The sequence below is a fragment of the Tachypleus tridentatus genome, chromosome 12 (genome assembly GCF_004210375.1).
Source record: "Tachypleus tridentatus isolate NWPU-2018 chromosome 12, ASM421037v1, whole genome shotgun sequence".
Lineage (NCBI taxonomy): Eukaryota > Metazoa > Arthropoda > Merostomata > Xiphosura > Limulidae > Tachypleus > Tachypleus tridentatus.
This window is the reverse complement of record NC_134836.1, coordinates 18,974,874-18,993,841: the sequence shown is the minus strand read 5'-3', so window position 1 is coordinate 18,993,841 and position 18,968 is coordinate 18,974,874. Positions and strand designations below refer to the sequence as shown.

Sequence of the window (18,968 nt, the reverse complement as noted above, 5' to 3'; positions counted from 1 at the left end):
ATCGACAAAAGCAAGCGACAGTACATTTTCGTTTATTAAAACTTATCACCAATTGCTTCGGTTAATCTGACTAAATGGTTTGTAGTTTGTTGGAATTTTCTGAAACCATTTTGTTCTTCTGGTAATTTTGATGTTATCTCCAGAAATGTAGAGAGTCTTTTACTAATTATTTTCTCAAGAATTTTGCCTACACAGCTGGTCAGGCTGATTGGTCAGTAGCTATTTGGATTATATGCTGGCTTTCTTTCTTTACAGAACATTAATACATTTGCATGCTTCCAAGAAACCGGGATATAACCAGAATATAATGATAAATTAAAAATTGCTGTGAGATGTTCAAATAATTTCGGAGTGCCTTTTTCAAGAAGGATGACTTGTATACCATCTTCTCCTGGAGATTTATTTTTTTGTGTTAGTTATTGCTTCTATGAGTTCTTGTGCGGAAATTGTGTTTGTTAGCACTATGTTTATGTATTTGTTTGTGTTGTTGATTTGTTAGTTGTTTAAGTTGACTGGGAAAAGTGTTTCAAATAGTTCACTGTTATTCGTTATAAAGTTGTTTACTTTGTTATAGAAGTGTGCGTTCATGTCTGGTTTGTTGTGTGTTTTAAACCTGTTTTGAAGTTGTTGTCTGAATGTTTAAGCTTTTTCTTTGTTCGTTTGTGTTGTAGTATTATTGTGTTCTGGTGGTGGGTATTTTCTTGTTGCTGTGTCTCCATTTGTAAGTCTTTTTAAGTATGTCTAAAATTATTTCGGATATGTTTTTTCATTAAGTTAGTTATTTAACTTCTGCTCTGATTTGGTTTCTTATTTTATTTATTTGTATTTTTAATTCACTGTCTCTTGTCTCCATGTATTGTCTTCTTAGTTGGCGTCTATGCTTGATTAGTGTTATTAGTTGTTTGTGTGGTCTCCAAGCATTATTTGTAGTTTTATGTTGTTTTGGTATTGCTTTATTTTCTGCGGTTAGAAGGCACTTCGTAATTATTTGATAGTAATTATCAATATCTATTTTATTTTTAGCTGTTTTCATAATTTTGTTTGGTAGCCAATGGTCTAATTCTTTTTGGTATTCTTTCCAATTTGCTTTTTTGTAATCAAATATTTCTTTTCTATATATTGTATTTTTATGAGGGGTGAGATTGACGACACACCATACAGGTAAATGATCGCCGTCTACGTCTTTTCCCATATGAAATTTAACTAGTTCTTGGCTCATGTTATACGAGCTTAGGCATATGTCTAGTATGTCACTGGTATTAGTATGCGTAGGTGTGTCGTCATTTAGGAAGACTATGTTGTTTTCATCTATGAATTGGAGGAAAAGCCTTCCTTTTGCATTTGTAGAGTTGCATCCAAGGTTGATGTGTTTACTATTTAAATCTCCTATTAAAATGGTATTTTGAGTGTGGGAAAAGACGTTGTTAATTATATTTAAGTCTATTTGTTTTGTGGGTGAGTAATAAATTCCTGCTATTGTAACGGTTGAACGATTATTTAACAGAATATCGGTAGTAATATGTTCATTGTTGCTGCTGATATGAATTTCAGTAACTGATAGATTTGTTTTGTGTAGCATCAACATTCCTCTGTTTTTATCCTGTTTATTTAGTTTGTCTTTCCTGATGGTTGTGTAGTACGGTATTTTAAATCTATTGGTTTTGCGTCGTAAGGTTTCACTTAATATTACAATTTATGGGTTAATTTGTTGAATTATGTCTTCGATTTCATATTTCTTGGAAGCCAGTGCACCTTGGATGTTGATATATACAACAGTGAATTTGAGTTGATAGCAGGTATCTCGTAAGTGTATGTTATTTTGTCTTGTGTCAGTGTTGATTTTGTTTGTTGTGTATTAGTGTCTGTTGTGATGTTCCCCACCACATCCGCAATGTAAAAAAGAATAAGAAAAACCAAAATGTTGTAACTGTGGCTAAGAACACACAGCAAATTATAAAGGTTGTGAAAAATACAAACAAATAAAACAACGAAACTACTAAATGAAAAAACACACGGTGTTGCTTGACATGCTGCTGAAACATGACAATAAATCTGGCAATTGTAGCATTCTGTTATTACAGTTGCTGTTATTTTTATTTGTTCTACTTGGTATTTCTGATATCAGAGTATAATTCAATTATTTATTAAATTTAGTGCATTGTAAGTGTATCCTGTGTCGACTCGTACTAGGTTTGTTAGTTTTTGTGTTACTTTTGATATAAGTGTGTGGAATATTTTGCTCACGAAGTTCCTTTTTTAATGTCGTCAGTGGTTATCGATAAGTGAACCCAATGAATAACGACAGATTTAGACTGCGGTTTGTTTCCAGGTAGGTGTATAATTATTTTGCTGGTTTGAACGCGTCTTCAGGCCACTTCTTAACACCTACGTCTCGAATGTCTGTCGGTGTTTGGGTAAGAAAAAGTTCATACCCTGGAGGGTCAGGTTCTCTATGACCTCTTCCTCCTCCCCGTACTTATGTTCTTGAGAAATTGGTATTTATAATTGTAGAACTGAATATTATTTTGATACTTTTCAGGGCAATGTTCATGTATTGTGGCTCATATATAGTGATTATTTTATTCTATCAGCAGAATGTTAAGTTGGTTGGTGGCATTTTTTTTACTATTATTATTTAATACATATATATATATGTATATATTTTTTATTATTTAGTATATATATTTTTTATTTATTTTTATATTTAAAATATAAGTTAACTGGGGAGAGATATTTAGGACTAGCTTTATCATGTATAAGGTACCTGTCTAGTTCGCATAGTAATTCGTTTTTCATCCAATTCTTATTAAAGTACATTATTGTACTATGTAGGAGTCTATCTGGTATGGTTGGTATGTTCGAGTATTTGTGAATGAACTGAGATGAAATAGTTCTTGGAACTCTGTATGCAGTTGTGAGGAGTGTGTTTTGGATTGTTTGTAGTTTGGTTTTAATTATTTTACACCTACGTCTGATAAAACTGGTTTGTTTGTTTTGAATTTCGAGCAAAGCTACACGAGGGATATTTGCACTAGCTGTCCCTAATTTAGAACTATAAGACTTCCCTCTTAGAGGGAAGACAGCCAGCCGTCACCACCCACCGCCAACTTTTGGGTTACTTGGGTTACGTATAGTGGAATTGACCGTAATATTATAACACCCCCACGGCTGAAAGGGCAAATATGTTTGGTGTGATAGGGATTTGAACCCGCGACCCTCAGATTACGAGTCCAGTGCCTTAACCATCTGGCCATGCAGGGCACTGATAAAATTATGATATTTACTATACTGATTTTAACGTCTTTATATACTTTGTCACCCGAATATTTTAATGTTTTAAAATTAAATTTTAGTTCTTTACATAAGGTTCAAGTAGAAAACAGCTTTTTACAAATGAAAAGGAAGTTACTAGCTGCTTTATCTGAGGAAGTTATGAAATATCTACTATGTAAATTAACTAACTAATTACTCATTAACGTCTTTCTTACTCATGACCAATTCATTGTTGTTACAAATGAATTTCTTTAATTATATTCGTTGTTGATTATGGGTCTAATTTTTAATCCATTTTCTAAATTTTCCTTTTTTATTCTCTTTAGATATAACCTAACTTAGTAATTTACTAATTATCTGTTTGGTGCGTTTCCAGTTAGTCTCTGGACATTTCCGTTCTTCATTAGCAGTGATACACCTTCGTTGGTCAATATGTGAAAGTTACCGGTGAGAACGTGGCCAAGGGAAGAATAACTCTAAGGAGATAAACTACGTTCGGTGGCCCAGCATGGCCAGGTGGTTAGGGCGCTCGACTCGTAATCTGAGGGTCGCGGATTCGAATCCCCGTGTCACCAAACATGATCGCCCTTTCAGCCGTGGGGGCGTTATAATGATACATCCAATCCCACTATTCGTTGCTAAAAGAGTAGCTCAAGTGATGAAGACTAGCTGCCTTCCGTCTAGTCTTATACTGCTAAATTAGGGACGGCTAGCGCAGATAGCTCTCGTATAGCTTTGCGCGAAATTCAAAAACCAAGCTACGTTCGCATTTACTGGACAACATGTTACTTAGTTATTTACTAAATATATATCTAACTCAGTTTTAAAATTAAAGATGTTACTTCCGACGGTCCTTTTAAAGAATTGCTAATAGTTGGATACTTCGCAAGAGTTAGGTAATAAATGTTGAATAGAAATGTCTCTGACTACCGACAGTAATTTAATTATTCTATACACGGTCAACAAAACGCAAATAGCTCATTGTGTAGCTTTGCGCTAAAAACTTCTGCATTCGAATATGCAACACCGAACATACTTGTGTTTTCAGCCGTCGGAGCGTTATAAGGAGTTAGTCAATCCCACTATTTCTCGGTAAAAGAGTAACCTAAGAGTTCATGGTATTTAGTGGTGACTAACTGTCTTCTATCTAATCTACCACTGCTAAATTAGGGTTGGCTAACACAGTTAGCATTTGTGTAGCTTTACGCGAAATTCAAAAGAAACCAATAAATGGAACTATACGATAAGGGTTCATTAACTTTAGGAGACAGTCCACATTGATGACACACATATTCAATTGAACACGGGTAAATGTACTGTCTGATATCCCTGGCAAGATATAAGTCTCCGAGATATTTTGTTTGATAAAACTTCTAGGCGGTTCATAAGTAAATTATCCCGTGTTGTAACCCTGTTTCATGGTTCATACTGATTTGCTCAGATCAATTTCAAGCACTTTCTAATGACTTACGAAGCACTCTCACTATATTTTTCAAGCACTTTTTGAAAGCTAAAATCTACGTCAAACCTAATGGGATTCCAATGAAATTTTATAAAATTCCTATTTATTTGCTCAACGTATGAATACAGACTAAAAAAAAACAGAAAATACTTTATTTATTGCGCTCAATTCCGCAACATTAATACACTAATGTATTCTACTATTATAATATTTTAAAGTATCATTCACGTACTTTTGCAAAAAATAAAATGAAATAAAAGGCTCCTCTTCAAGCACTTTCACGGTCTTTAAATTTTATTTTATGTCCCAAGGACTAACAAGGAGTATGCACCCAGCTGTTTGTTCTGTTTCTGCACCTATGGCCATGTTGTCAGCGTGTAAGCAATTTCAAACAAACAAACAAACAAAGAGTATTATTTAATAATCGACATTCTTCAGAAACATTAGTGTCTTTTTCAATTCGGTCTTTAAGTCAATAGTTTGTTTGTCTGTTTTGTTTTTGAAATTCGCCCAAAGCTACTGAAAGGCTATCTGCGCTACCCGTCCCTAATTTAGCAGTGTAAGACGAGAGGGAAGGCAGCGAGTCATCACCACCCACCGCCAACTTTTGGGTTACTTGGGTTACGTATAGTGGAATTGACCGTAATATTATAACACCCCCACGGCTGAAAGGGCAAATATGTTTGGTGTGATAGGGATTTGAACCCGCGACCCTCAGATTACGAGTCCAGTGCCTTAACCATCTGGCCATGCAGGGCACTGATAAAATTATGATATTTACTATACTGATTTTAACGTCTTTATATACTTTGTCACCCGAATATTTTAATGTTTTAAAATTAAATTTTAGTTCTTTACATAAGGTTCAAGTAGAAAACAGCTTTTTACAAATGAAAAGGAAGTTACTAGCTGCTTTATCTGAGGAAGTTATGAAATATCTACTATGTAAATTAACTAACTAATTACTCATTAACGTCTTTCTTACTCATGACCAATTCATTGTTGTTACAAATGAATTTCTTTAATTATATTCGTTGTTGATTATGGGTCTAATTTTTAATCCATTTTCTAAATTTTCCTTTTTTATTCTCTTTAGATATAACCTAACTTAGTAATTTACTAATTATCTGTTTGGTGCGTTTCCAGTTAGTCTCTGGACATTTCCGTTCTTCATTAGCAGTGATACACCTTCGTTGGTCAATATGTGAAAGTTACCGGTGAGAACGTGGCCAAGGGAAGAATAACTCTAAGGAGATAAACTACGTTCGGTGGCCCAGCATGGCCAGGTGGTTAGGGCGCTCGACTCGTAATCTGAGGGTCGCGGATTCGAATCCCCGTATCACCAAACATGATCGCCCTTTCAGCCGTGGGGGCGTTATAATGATACATCCAATCCCACTATTCGTTGCTAAAAGAGTAGCTCAAGTGATGAAGACTAGCTGCCTTCCGTCTAGTCTTATACTGCTAAATTAGGGACGGCTAGCGCAGATAGCTCTCGTATAGCTTTGCGCGAAATTCAAAAACCAAGCTACGTTCGCATTTACTGGACAACATGTTACTTAGTTATTTACTAAATATATATCTAACTCAGTTTTAAAATTAAAGATGTTACTTCCGACGGTCCTTTTAAAGAATTGCTAATAGTTGGATACTTCGCAAGAGTTAGGTAATAAATGTTGAATAGAAATGTCTCTGACTACCGACAGTAATTTAATTATTCTATACACGGTCAACAAAACGCAAATAGCTCATTGTGTAGCTTTGCGCTAAAAACTTCTGCATTCGAATATGCAACACCGAACATACTTGTGTTTTCAGCCGTCGGAGCGTTATAAGGAGTTAGTCAATCCCACTATTTCTCGGTAAAAGAGTAACCTAAGAGTTCATGGTATTTAGTGGTGACTAACTGTCTTCTATCTAATCTACCACTGCTAAATTAGGGTTGGCTAACACAGTTAGCATTTGTGTAGCTTTACGCGAAATTCAAAAGAAACCAATAAATGGAACTATACGATAAGGGTTCATTAACTTTAGGAGACAGTCCACATTGATGACACACATATTCAATTGAACACGGGTAAATGTACTGTCTGATATCCCTGGCAAGATATAAGTCTCCGAGATATTTTGTTTGATAAAACTTCTAGGCGGTTCATAAGTAAATTATCCCGTGTTGTAACCCTGTTTCATGGTTCATACTGATTTGCTCAGATCAATTTCAAGCACTTTCTAATGACTTACGAAGCACTCTCACTATATTTTTCAAGCACTTTTTGAAAGCTAAAATCTACGTCAAACCTAATGGGATTCCAATGAAATTTTATAAAATTCCTATTTATTTGCTCAACGTATGAATACAGACTAAAAAAAAACAGAAAATACTTTATTTATTGCGCTCAATTCCGCAACATTAATACACTAATGTATTCTACTATTATAATATTTTAAAGTATCATTCACGTACTTTTGCAAAAAATAAAATGAAATAAAAGGCTCCTCTTCAAGCACTTTCACGGTCTTTAAATTTTATTTTATGTCCCAAGGACTAACAAGGAGTATGCACCCAGCTGTTTGTTCTGTTTCTGCACCTATGGCCATGTTGTCAGCGTGTAAGCAATTTCAAACAAACAAACAAACAAAGAGTATTATTTAATAATCGACATTCTTCAGAAACATTAGTGTCTTTTTCAATTCGGTCTTTAAGTCAATAGTTTGTTTGTCTGTTTTGTTTTTGAAATTCGCCCAAAGCTACTGAAAGGCTATCTGCGCTACCCGTCCCTAATTTAGCAGTGTAAGACGAGAGGGAAGGCAGCGAGTCATCACCACCCACCGCCGACTCTTGGACTACTCTTTTACAAACGAAGAGTGGGATTGACTGTAACATTATAACGCCCCCACGGCTGAAAGGGCGAGCATGTTTGGCGCGAGGGGGATGCGAACCCGCGACCCTCAGATTACGAAGCACACGCCTTAACACGCTTGGCCATGCCGGGCCTTTAAATCAATAGAAGCAAACTGTATCTAATGCTTTCATTCTATAGTCCTCTACTTTCACAAGTTTAGTGCGTAAGTAATTTAAATTTTCATATGTTAAGAATTCTATTGGTTGTATACGAAAGCCTTCAAATGGAGAATTCTTGAGTGTTTCTTTTCAGTAGCGTACCTGTAGCCATTGGTCCTACCTCTCAAAAACTACGAAATCTCGTATTGAACTTTATATTTTCTACAGGTGACGACGTTTAAATCATAACCATCTAGTGTGTAGACCGACACGATCGAACAGTCATGTCTTGTTTTGGATTTCACTGTCTGCACTAGTCGTCCCTAATTTAGCGATGACAGACTAAACGGAAGGCAGATAGTCAGTACCATCCACCGCCAACTTTTGGGCTATTCTTTTACTAATGAATGGTGGTATTGAGAGTATACTACATCGCTCTTAACGCTGGGCATATCTAGTGATAGGAATTCGAACCTGCAGATTGTGAATGAAGCATCCTAACCACCACACTCACCATGACAGGAAAACGTACATAAAAAACGATGTCTGGGAGGACTGACTGTATCAAATAATGATACATAAAATTATTAATTTACTCTTTAGATGAATTTTCTAAATAAATATAAAAATTAAATTTTAGAAGATAAAACAAAAATGTACATGTTTTTTGAAGGTATACTAGCTAGCGAAATAAACTTTGGTAAATAGGCCTAACACTTTATATACCTTCAAAACCTAGGGTACATTTATATCCCTGGGATCTTTTCAATTAGTACAAAGTTTCACGTTTATTCTTTTTTAATTTATTTTTGTTTCGGCTTGTTTTTACGTTATACAAACTATATATACATTTATGTATCCATACACAAAAACAGTATAATTTCATGAATATTTGCTAATATTAAATGCATTTAAACATAACATTTTACTGACATTAAAATGAGAAAGGTTAACTTGCATCGAACCAATAATGTATAAGAATCTACTATTTCTTAAAATAACAATTAATCCAAACAACATTTTAGAGTCAGAAGTCATTGTAATAAATGTTTCATTGTGGCTTAATGTACATGTTTCGAGGATAGAATATCAATAACAGAGGTGAAGAAAGAGACAATGGGAAAACACTTAATATTAATTTTAAAAAGTTTCAACAGATGAGCGTTATATAGTAAGTTTTTTCTTTGAACCGCATTCGTTTTGACATTTAGTTTGCAAACCTATATACGGAAACGTACATCACGAGTATGCTTGTTTGTTTTGAATTTCGCGCAAAGCTACTCGAGGGCTATTTGCGTAGCCGTCCCTAATTTAGCAGTGTAAGACTAGAGGGAAGGCAGCTAGTCATCATCACCCACCGCCAACTCTTGGGCTATTCTTTTCCCAACGAATAGTGGGATTGACTATAGCATTATAACGCCCCCATGGCTGAAAGGGCGAGCAAGTTTGGCGCGACGGGGATGCGAACCCGCGACCCTCGGATTACGAGTTGAACGCCTTAACACGCTTGGCCATGCCGGGCCACATCGCGAGTAATAGCTAAATATTCAACATTAAATATACATAAAAATAACGCAGTTTTAAATTACTTTCCTCGAACAGTCATATTTTATTACTTTCATATATTATTTGAAGAACAAGAGAAACTAAATCGTTCGCACAGCAATCAACTTTAATAGGTTTAAATTATTTTAATTTTCTAGTTAGTTTTTACATCACAGAATAGACATTTTCCTTGTGACCGTAAAATGGAGAACAAATTTACTTCCTCACAATGTGTCTAATAGCCCAAAACTTAGCGTGTAAAACTGTAGATCCAAGGATCCATGGTTCGCGTCCCATTAAGTTGCACTATGCATTTTAGTGTGATGAGTGTATTACAAGAGTGACGGTAAAATCCCACTATTCTATTAGACACAAGTAATCCAAGAGCTAACACGGGATGCTGTTGCCTTCGTTCTAGATCCTAGTCTATCAGTTCAAAACTAGGGATGACGAAAAGATAATCCTTATGTAACTTTGCGTGAACATCCGGGACAAACAAACACTTGCACAGACGAAAAATATCTTACATCCTGAAAGAAATGTTTGCTTCCAACACTGGTTAAAGGTGTCTGTTAGATTCTTCTTGTCTCTCGTAAAACAGGCTCGGCATGGCCAGGTGGTTAGGACAGTCGACTTGGAATCTGCGGGTCGCGGATTCGAATTTCTGTCTCACTAAACATGCTTACTCTGGCAGTCGTAGGGACGTTATAATGTGACGATTATTCCCACCGTTCATTGGGAAAACAGTTGACCCAGTGTTGGTGGCTGCTGGTGATAACTATTTGCCTTCCATCTTGCCTATCACTGATAAATTAGAGACTTGCTTGGACTAATAGTTCTCGTGTAACTTTATGTGAAATCCATAACAAACAATCTTACAAAAAAAAAAAGGACCATATCACGTCATAAACCCAGTGAAGTATTCAAATGGTTAAGGGAAGTCGAAATTTGTGTGAATTTCACAAATGTGCTTCTCTCTTCCAAGAGGTCTCATACATTTATAAATACATAAAAGTTTACGCTGCGATATGGTAGAAAGGTAAATCCGGCAATATTTTAATCTTAACGGTTACCTGTTTAGTTTGTTTTTTGGGGAATTAAACATAAAGCTACGCAATGGGCTTCCTGTGGTCTGACCATCACGGGCATTGAAACTCGGTTAACAGTGGTGTGAGTCCGCAGACAACTCGCTGTATCACTGGGGTGGTTTTCCGTTGGGGGGGGGGGTTGATATAAATGTATCATATTATGTTAAATAATTTACTGTTTTGTTTTTGCATCTATAAATAACTGATCGGAAAAAGTTAAAGTGAAATCACTCAAATAAGGAAATCCTCACAATAATTAGTGGGATTACTATCTTCAGGCCTTTATTTTGTGTACTGTCAGAATTCCGTAACGAACGGAGTCACGTATTTAGGAAAGTAGACCCCCTCTGTGGCTCAGGGATTAAGTTAGTTTCTGCAGTAGTTTCGTATTAACTGATCTTTTGTTTTTAAGCTCCTCTAAATTAGTCACTGGACCAGGCGCGAACTAGATGTTGGCATGTCAGGACTGTGGATTCGAGATTTCATGGTTCGTGCCCCCTTTTGCAAAACCGTGATTTTGGTTTTAGGGTCATGAGTGAACTAAAAATTAATAGTCAAACCCTATCATTCAATCAAACAAGAGGTGCATCCCTTCAGGACTGTGGATCTGAGTGTTTATGGCTCGCGTCCCGTTGTTGCAAAACTGCTCTTCGGACTTTGTGGTGACGAGTAAGCTACAAGAGTAATATTCAAATCTCACCGTTCGACCGAACAAGAGTACCTCAAAAGTTGACAGTGGGTACTGTTGACTAGCTGCCCTCTCTCTCTAGTTTATTAAGTTCAAAATTAAGGACGAATATTCGCAAATACTCCTCGTGCGCCAACATTTTAAAACAAGAAAATAAATCATTGTTCGTTTGAGACTATTCGATGCACCTCAAATTAACGATGGAAAAGTGGATCGAAAAACACATCGAAGTCCACATGTCGTAATAATTTGGGGCGTAATTGTGATTATAAAAATACACATGGCCAAAAGTGTGAGGACACCCTTTTTAATTAGTGAGTTCGGCTATTTCAGCCACAACCATTGCTAACAGGTGCATAAAATCAAGCGTACAGCCATGCAATCTCCATTGACAAATACTGGCTGTATAATGGGTCGTACTGAAGAGCTCAGTGACTTTCAAAGTGACACTGTCATAGGACGCCACCTTTCCAACAAATCAGTTCGTCAAATTTCCACCTTGCTAGAGCTGCACCGGTGTAAGTGTTGTTATTGTGAAGTGGAAACGTCTAGAAGCAACAAAAGCTCAGCCACGAAGCAGTAAGCTGCACAAGCTCACAGAACGGGATCGCCGAGTGCTGAAGCGCGTAGCGCGTAAAAATCGTCTGTCCATAGTTGCAACATTTTCTACCGAGTTCCAAACTGCCACTGAAAGCAACGTCAGCATAAGAACTGTTCGTCGAGAGCTTTATAAAATAGGCTTCCATGGCCGAGCAGCCGCATACAAACCTAAGATCACCATGCACAACGCCAAGCGTCAGCTGGAGTGGTGTAAAGCACACCGTTATTGGACTTTGGAGCAGTGGAAACGCGTCCCTGCAGTGATGAATCACGCTTCACTATCTGGCAGTCTGACGGACGAATCTGGATTTGGCGGATGCCAGGAGAATGCTACCTGCCTGAATGCATAGTGCCAATTGTAAAGTTTTGTGGAGGAGGAATAGTAGCCTGGGGCTGTTTCTCATTGTTTGGGCTAGGCTCTTTAGTTTCAATGAAGGGAAATCTTAATGCTAGAGCATACAATGACATTCTAGAGAATTGTCTGCTTCCAACTTTGTTTGAACATGACAATGACCCCGTGCACAAAGCGAGGTCCATAAAGACATGGTTTGCCGAGGTTGGTATGGAAGAACTTGACTGGTCTGCACAGAGTCCTGAGCTCAATCCCATCGAATACCTTTGGGATGAATTTAAACGCCGACTGTGAGCCAGGCCTTCTCGCCTGACATCAGTGCCCGACCTCACTAATGCTCTTGTAGCTGAATAGAAGCGGAGCGAATCCCCGCAGCTATGATCCAAAATCTAGTGAAAAGCCTTCCAAGAAGAGTGGAGACTGTTATAGCAGCAAAGAGGGGACCAACTCCATATAATACCCATGGTTTTGGAACGAGATGTTCAACAAGCACATACGAGTGTGATGATCGGATGTCCACATACTTTTAGCCATGTAGTGTGTATGTGTATACTTGAGTTTATAATAATTACATAAAAAATAAGATATTTAAGAGTTTCACAAAGTTTCAAGTTTACGGTTACTAACGGTAACATAATGTTAGTATCTTTTTATATACGTATATGTTGAATTGATTTCCCTATATTGGTAATTATATAAGAAATATGTAGCTGCTGTGTAAGATTTTTACCTCGTGTCAAACTCACTCATTTTAATATTAGACTTCATGACAAAATTAGATTAACTCATAAATGTGGTATTTATAAAAATCTCTCGTGACTTTCGTCATATGTATAGGTTTAAAATATAGATTTAATTTGCATAAGTTAGCATTAGCATTAAATAGCATGAACTGAGTTTAGCTGAAGGTTATGGCGAATAATCCTCGTTCTCATAGGGTTAGAGTGAATCAGTGTTATATTTATGAGATATTCTACATACGAAATAAATATAAAGGAATCGTTCGGATTTTCCAAGAACTTGAAGTTAATTTTAAACAGAGATTGCGGTTCAGAAGTTGCAGAACTTTACTTCTGGAAATCTGTTATAAAAGAGAAATATAAATAGGTGAGAGCACCATATGTGAATTGCTTGGTCGAAGCTTTGCTTTGTGTAAAATAGAAAAATATGTAAACATTGGAATAATGTCTCAATACTGTCTCTTCCTTGTAACTAAGTGAAACGTTTAGAATGTTTTTAGAAAGAGTCTGATGCTTTGAATAAGGGTTTTAAAAGTCTTTATATTATGTAATTTCAACGTTGTCCTTTTGAGTTTTTATAAGGTAATAATATTTCCAACATTTTAATACATATTGGAGTTTATTACTAGGTACTTGAATAGTTAAAACCGGATTACTGAATACTGAACTATTGAGCAAATAAAAATAAATTCTGGAGATATATGATGTCACTTATTTCTATTAATGTAAACAACAACAAATGTTAATATTATCCAGACTTACCTGAAATCTTTCTCCATATGTAGTGAATACACGCTTTGGCCATCAAAATCCCATTGCGAAGGTCCAGTAAGTGGATGCTGTACATCACTCTTGGGTACTTCGGAGGTGTCATCCTCAGGCAAGTCGTAATAATTTTTTTCTTGTGAAGAGTTTTTTGGGAACAAGAGTCTTTCATTCTTGGAAAACGTGGATTTGTCGAGTTTCAAGGAACTCGAAACTTTGTCTGCTATCATTGAGAGACGACGTGGGGTTGAAATCGGTGGTAAAGTATACGAATCTATGTGACCAGTAGAAACAGAGCTTCTAGTACTATCATCAATATACATAATATCATCCAAAAACGAGGCTTGATTAGACACTCCACGTTTGGGAAGAGGATCAGATGATGTCTGAAAAGTAGCTGAAAGTTGCCGATGGTCTGAGAGTGTCCTGAGCGCGACAAAAGATTTCAATTTAAACTTCTCTTCTACAAAAGGGTCTGATTTTAGTCTGTCTTTCCAAATTAGAAGTTTTGCAGGACATGACACGGAAAGCCTGGTTTCAATTAGTGGTGGTTCTGAGCACATCAGCTGAGGACCTCTGATTCTTCTATGACATCTTTCTTCCATTTTACGAATAGCAGCGTTAGTCGCAACTATCCATGACTCTATCTCCTTTGAATCGCAACAAGATTTTAAAACCTTTAGACCATGACTTTGGCAAAGTATTGTGCTAGTAGCTGCAGGCCATGAATGAATTTTTTCAGAATCTGAGAATGAGTTCAAACACCCTTGGTCTACCCTCTGATTAAGAGATAGATTAGAAGTTGTTACCCACGATTCCCTGTCTTCAGAATCAGTCTGGTCTTCCTCGTGAGGAAAGAATAGGTTATTACTCGTCTTCCAAGATTCACTCTCGTCAGAATCCGACTCGTCTTCCATTTGATGATAAGACTGATTAGTAGTTGTCATCCATGATTTTGAGGTATCATTACTGAAGCAGTAATTCCAACTCTCCTTTTGCTCCATCATACACATGACACTAACTAAGGGACTCAATAGCAATGGCATGGTTGGGAATGGTTTTTGAGCATTGTTCTAGTCATTCCTTTTAGTGGATCTACTGAAATAGAAAAATCAGTTGCTCTGAATGGCTTTTGAAAACGTTAGGAAGTGCCTACTACAGTTTCACTGTTTTGCATGTCACAACGCTTGCTAAGTTTATATTTCCACACCAGAAAATCTAGTTACGGCTGAACATGTACGAAAACACATCTAACACACCTTATGTTTTCTTATCATATACAGTAATCCTGTATACCAAAGCAGGTACGGTCAAGTAAAACGAAAACGATTACAGCACAGAATAATGAGGTGAAAAGCACATAATGAAACGATCAAGCATGTTCGTTCTGAAATGGAAGAAATATGTATGTTAGTTTAAATATTACACTTAGCTGAGTGTGGCCTAATGGCTAGTATGCCAGACTGCGGATCCTGTATTGCAGCTCCTTAGTTAAGAAGCGTGAGTACCCATTATTCCAAATCCTATATTTCCATGTTACAAGAGTAACCTAAGACACGGTGGTGGGTGATGTTGACTAGTTGCCTTCCATCTAGTCTACCATTTCAACATCAGAGACTGCTAGCGCAGAGAGCCCTCTAGTAGCTTTATACGAAATTCAACAAACAAAAACTGACCACCTTGCAATCAGAATTATGCTTATGATAAGCCTGGTTCGAGTCCAACCGAACTATAAAGTATTCCTCATACTTTAAATTGTGGGTACCTTGTAAAAGTGACAGTTAATTCTCTAACATGGATGATGGGTGTAGGGTGCAGTTGAATTCATGACATTCCTCTGGTTAGTAACACAAAATTTGAGACGGGGCCGATAGACTTAGTAGCTATGTCATAAATACAAATTACAGATATTAACTGATTTTTAAACTGTCATATCAACTATACTGTTCATCACTTTGAAATTGGAGGTTTTAAAAGGGATACCATATAAAAAGAAAGAGAAACGTATTTAATTAGACTTATAACATTTCCCCAAGTTAACAAGTGCACGTCAACAAGTAAAAACGATCTTTAATTATGTTTACATTTTTACCCACAACGTGATTTAACATTTTATTTCATCCAGAAAAGGCAATTTATGTCGAACCTGTCGGGGTTAAAATGTAATGTAATTCGGTTTTTTTGTTGTTTTTTTTCATTTAAAAACAAAGCTAGCTAATTAGTGAGTACTCCATCTTGCCAGTAGCGCCTGCCTATCGGAGACGTCCTCTCAATTAGTTAAATAAAAGTATTGTTTATGCATGATGGAGACAGATAATAATAGAAACTCTTTTTAAATTTTAGTCTTCTTCAAAGAACATTAACCTAACACGCCTGCGCAATTCTAAAAACATTTCATGTACCTACTTTTATCTACATGGGCTACTCATCAAACTCAAGAACAGATACCAGTGTTTTTATATACTTCTGATAGATAAAAAGTGTACTACAAGTTTTCCTGTTAAATATAAATCAGGCTTGTGTATCAGAAGTTTGAAACCAATCTATTCAACAAGGCAGAAATATTTCCTTTGATGTGATGTGCATGTGTATTTTTTAACTCTCGGGAACTTAATATGGTGGAAACTCACACTTTTTAGTACAGTGTGTATAATTTACTTCTACTTCGCACTAAAGATGAAAACTGTACAAGATATCAACTTCGAATTTATTTTCTTATTTTGTCATTTACACTGTTGTTCATTGGAAAGTTAAAATCCACTCCTCAGTGGCACAGCGGTAAATATACGTACTTAGAACGCTCTAAACTAGGTTTCGATTACCGTGCTGAGTAGCGATAGATCACAGTGTAGATTTTTGCTTAACTTCAAACAAACGAACAAAACAATAGGTTAGAAAACTATTTTATTCTTGTACGTTATAATTACAAGTTATTAAATTTATTATTGTGATTTTATTGTTTAGATTATTTTGTACTGTTACCTTAGGAAACAATATTTGTATGACGTATGGGTAAGAAAAGATTATCCTATGCTTCTTTCTATTTGACATTATTTTTTATTAATTTTCGTAATTTTAACATACAAATTATTTGCACTGTTGGCCTTGCTATGTAGATTTAGGACTAACCCAAATCTCAAAGGTGGCCGAACCTTGTGAGAAGGCCTGGCATGACCAGGTGGTTAGGGCGCTTAACTCGTACTCTAAGTGTTGCAGGTTCGAGCCCCCGTCGCACCAAACATGCCGTGAAGGCGTTATAATGTGACGGTCAGTTCCACTATTTGTTGATAAAAAAGTGGCTCAAGAGTTGGCGTTGGGTGATGATAACTAGCTGCCTTCTCACTAGCCTTACACTGCTAAATTAGGAACGGCTAGCGCAGATAGCCCTAGTGTAACTGAATCTCGGATTTCAGCGTTGTAGATTCGTCAAACTTACGCTGTGTCACTGGGAGACATGACCAAAAAAAAACGTATTACAAATTCCAAATATTTTGTCGGAAGATGATAACTGACTGTGTAGAACCGGAAAACAAGAAATAAAAAGCAGTCAGTACATCTCTTAAGTATGAAATCACATCCTAAGTATAAGACAAATTAATAATCCTAAAGGGAAACATAAATTTATTTGCACAATACCCAGGAAGATGTAGAATTTAACTTTTAATCATCAATAGGTTTTTTCAGCAAACACACGAGAAGAAAACACAAGAAGAAGAAATATGTTAGTTTTTATTATCGAATGTACCTCTAAAATAAACAACACGTATTAGAAATAGGTTACACTATTTATTAAATGATGTAATCAACTTATCTATAGAATATCCAGTTAAATCATTCCACCCATAGCGAAGGGAAGGGGATCCGACTAATTATCTCATTAAGTGTAATTTCTCTAGTTGAAAATCATTTGCCTATTTATTTTACATGAGATATAATTCTAGTTCCGTTTATTTTAAAGCAAAGTCACACTGAGCTATTTGCTATATCCACTGCTTGGAATCGAACACAGGATTTTAGTGTTGTAAGTCTATAGAATTACCGTGTCCCATCAGGAAACAATTTTAATTCTTCAACTTTAAATATAACCGGAAAGATGTACGTATATTTAGTGGAAGAATATATATATATGTAATTATTAATTATTATTATTATTAATGTCTTTTTATGTCCTTGTATACCTTTGAATTAAGAAAAAGTTATTTAAACGTTCTATAATGATATTTTTCTAGCTTCTCAGTTTACGGTTATAAATATTCCACTCTTCTTGGAACGCAATAAAGACAATCTACTTACAAATTCGGAATATCTGAGTGCTTCTGTTCAGAATTAACTCAGATTAGTAACATTTGTTACTATTTTAATTAGCATGCGATTACTACTAAGAAATAAAACTATCCGCAAGTTCAACAGACCGAATGAAATCAAGTAGTGTTTATCTAAATTTTGGTTGCAAATAGGGATCAGTTTCTTTCTTATAAAATGCGTTAAAAATGTTAACTTTGCTGGCTTCAAACACAAATCGAATAGAGTGAAGACTAACTTTCGGATTCTCCCTTGACACTATACTCCGTAAAGATAATGTTGTTTCTACAGACATAAAGAACTGTTTCAAGTCATTTAACTCTTCCTTTCCTATTTTTTCTAACTGAAGCACTCATTCCAAAATACATCGTTGTCCATCCAATATCCCTATTAACAGTAATATGTCTAACTATGTTTATATTATCTAGCTGGGCGTGGCTTAGTGGTTAGTGTGCTAGGCTGCTCATCTGAAGATTCAAGGTTGATTTTAGCTGTGGGTGCGATATAAGAGTAGCAATCAACTTCATTATTCAATTCGATTTAAAGCTCTTGTGGCCACTGGTGGTGCTGACTTTCTACCTACTTATCAGTAGCTAAGAATAGAGGATAATCGTATTGACTATTTATACCTGAACCCTGAGGTCTCTGAGTTGCTATTTAGTCAAAGTACGTGTAGAAAGACGTTCAAGTATACATACAGACGTATGTGTGTATATAGGTTGTATTAAGATTATGTTAACGTAATTTGACTTCAATATTACTGCAGTTGGTAGTTATATATTTCTGATTAACAGTTAGTATGAAGTATATTTATCATAATATTATGGTCATGTCAGGGTAGACATCATTGTAGTGTAACTAAGTGTCTATGAATCACGTACAAAGAAAATCAAGTTGAATCAAAACATGTCTTGATCTTAAAGACTGTTCGTATTACAGACTCTCGCTATAAGAATCTCGTAGCCATTTTGCATTCGTGCTTTTTACAATGTAACATCCAACTTTAATATCGATGATTTATTTATAGCGGTATCATCCCTATATTCTTGTTTGCAGTCTTTTTGGCACTGCCATTTCTACATTATTTTACATTTACAAGATATTTTTACATTATTTACATATCAATATAACTGGCACGTGTGAGGAAATACC

At 36.0% G+C, this 18,968-nt stretch overlaps 1 protein-coding gene across 3 annotated transcripts in view; it reads right to left on the bottom strand.

Annotated features, from left to right (window-relative positions):
- LOC143235067 (transmembrane protein 117-like) overlaps positions 1–18,968 on the bottom strand; it is a 154,933-nt gene that overhangs the window by 97,326 nt on the left and 38,639 nt on the right. For 2 of the 3 annotated variants that reach the window (XM_076472843.1, XM_076472841.1), the window contains exon 2: positions 13,512–14,612. In XM_076472843.1, the coding sequence (XP_076328958.1) occupies positions 13,512–14,560 (1,049 nt within the window). In that variant the 5' untranslated portion in view covers positions 14,561–14,612. The remainder of the gene's footprint in view (positions 1–13,511; positions 14,613–18,968) is intronic. The other variant, XM_076472842.1, reaches the window with a different exon arrangement.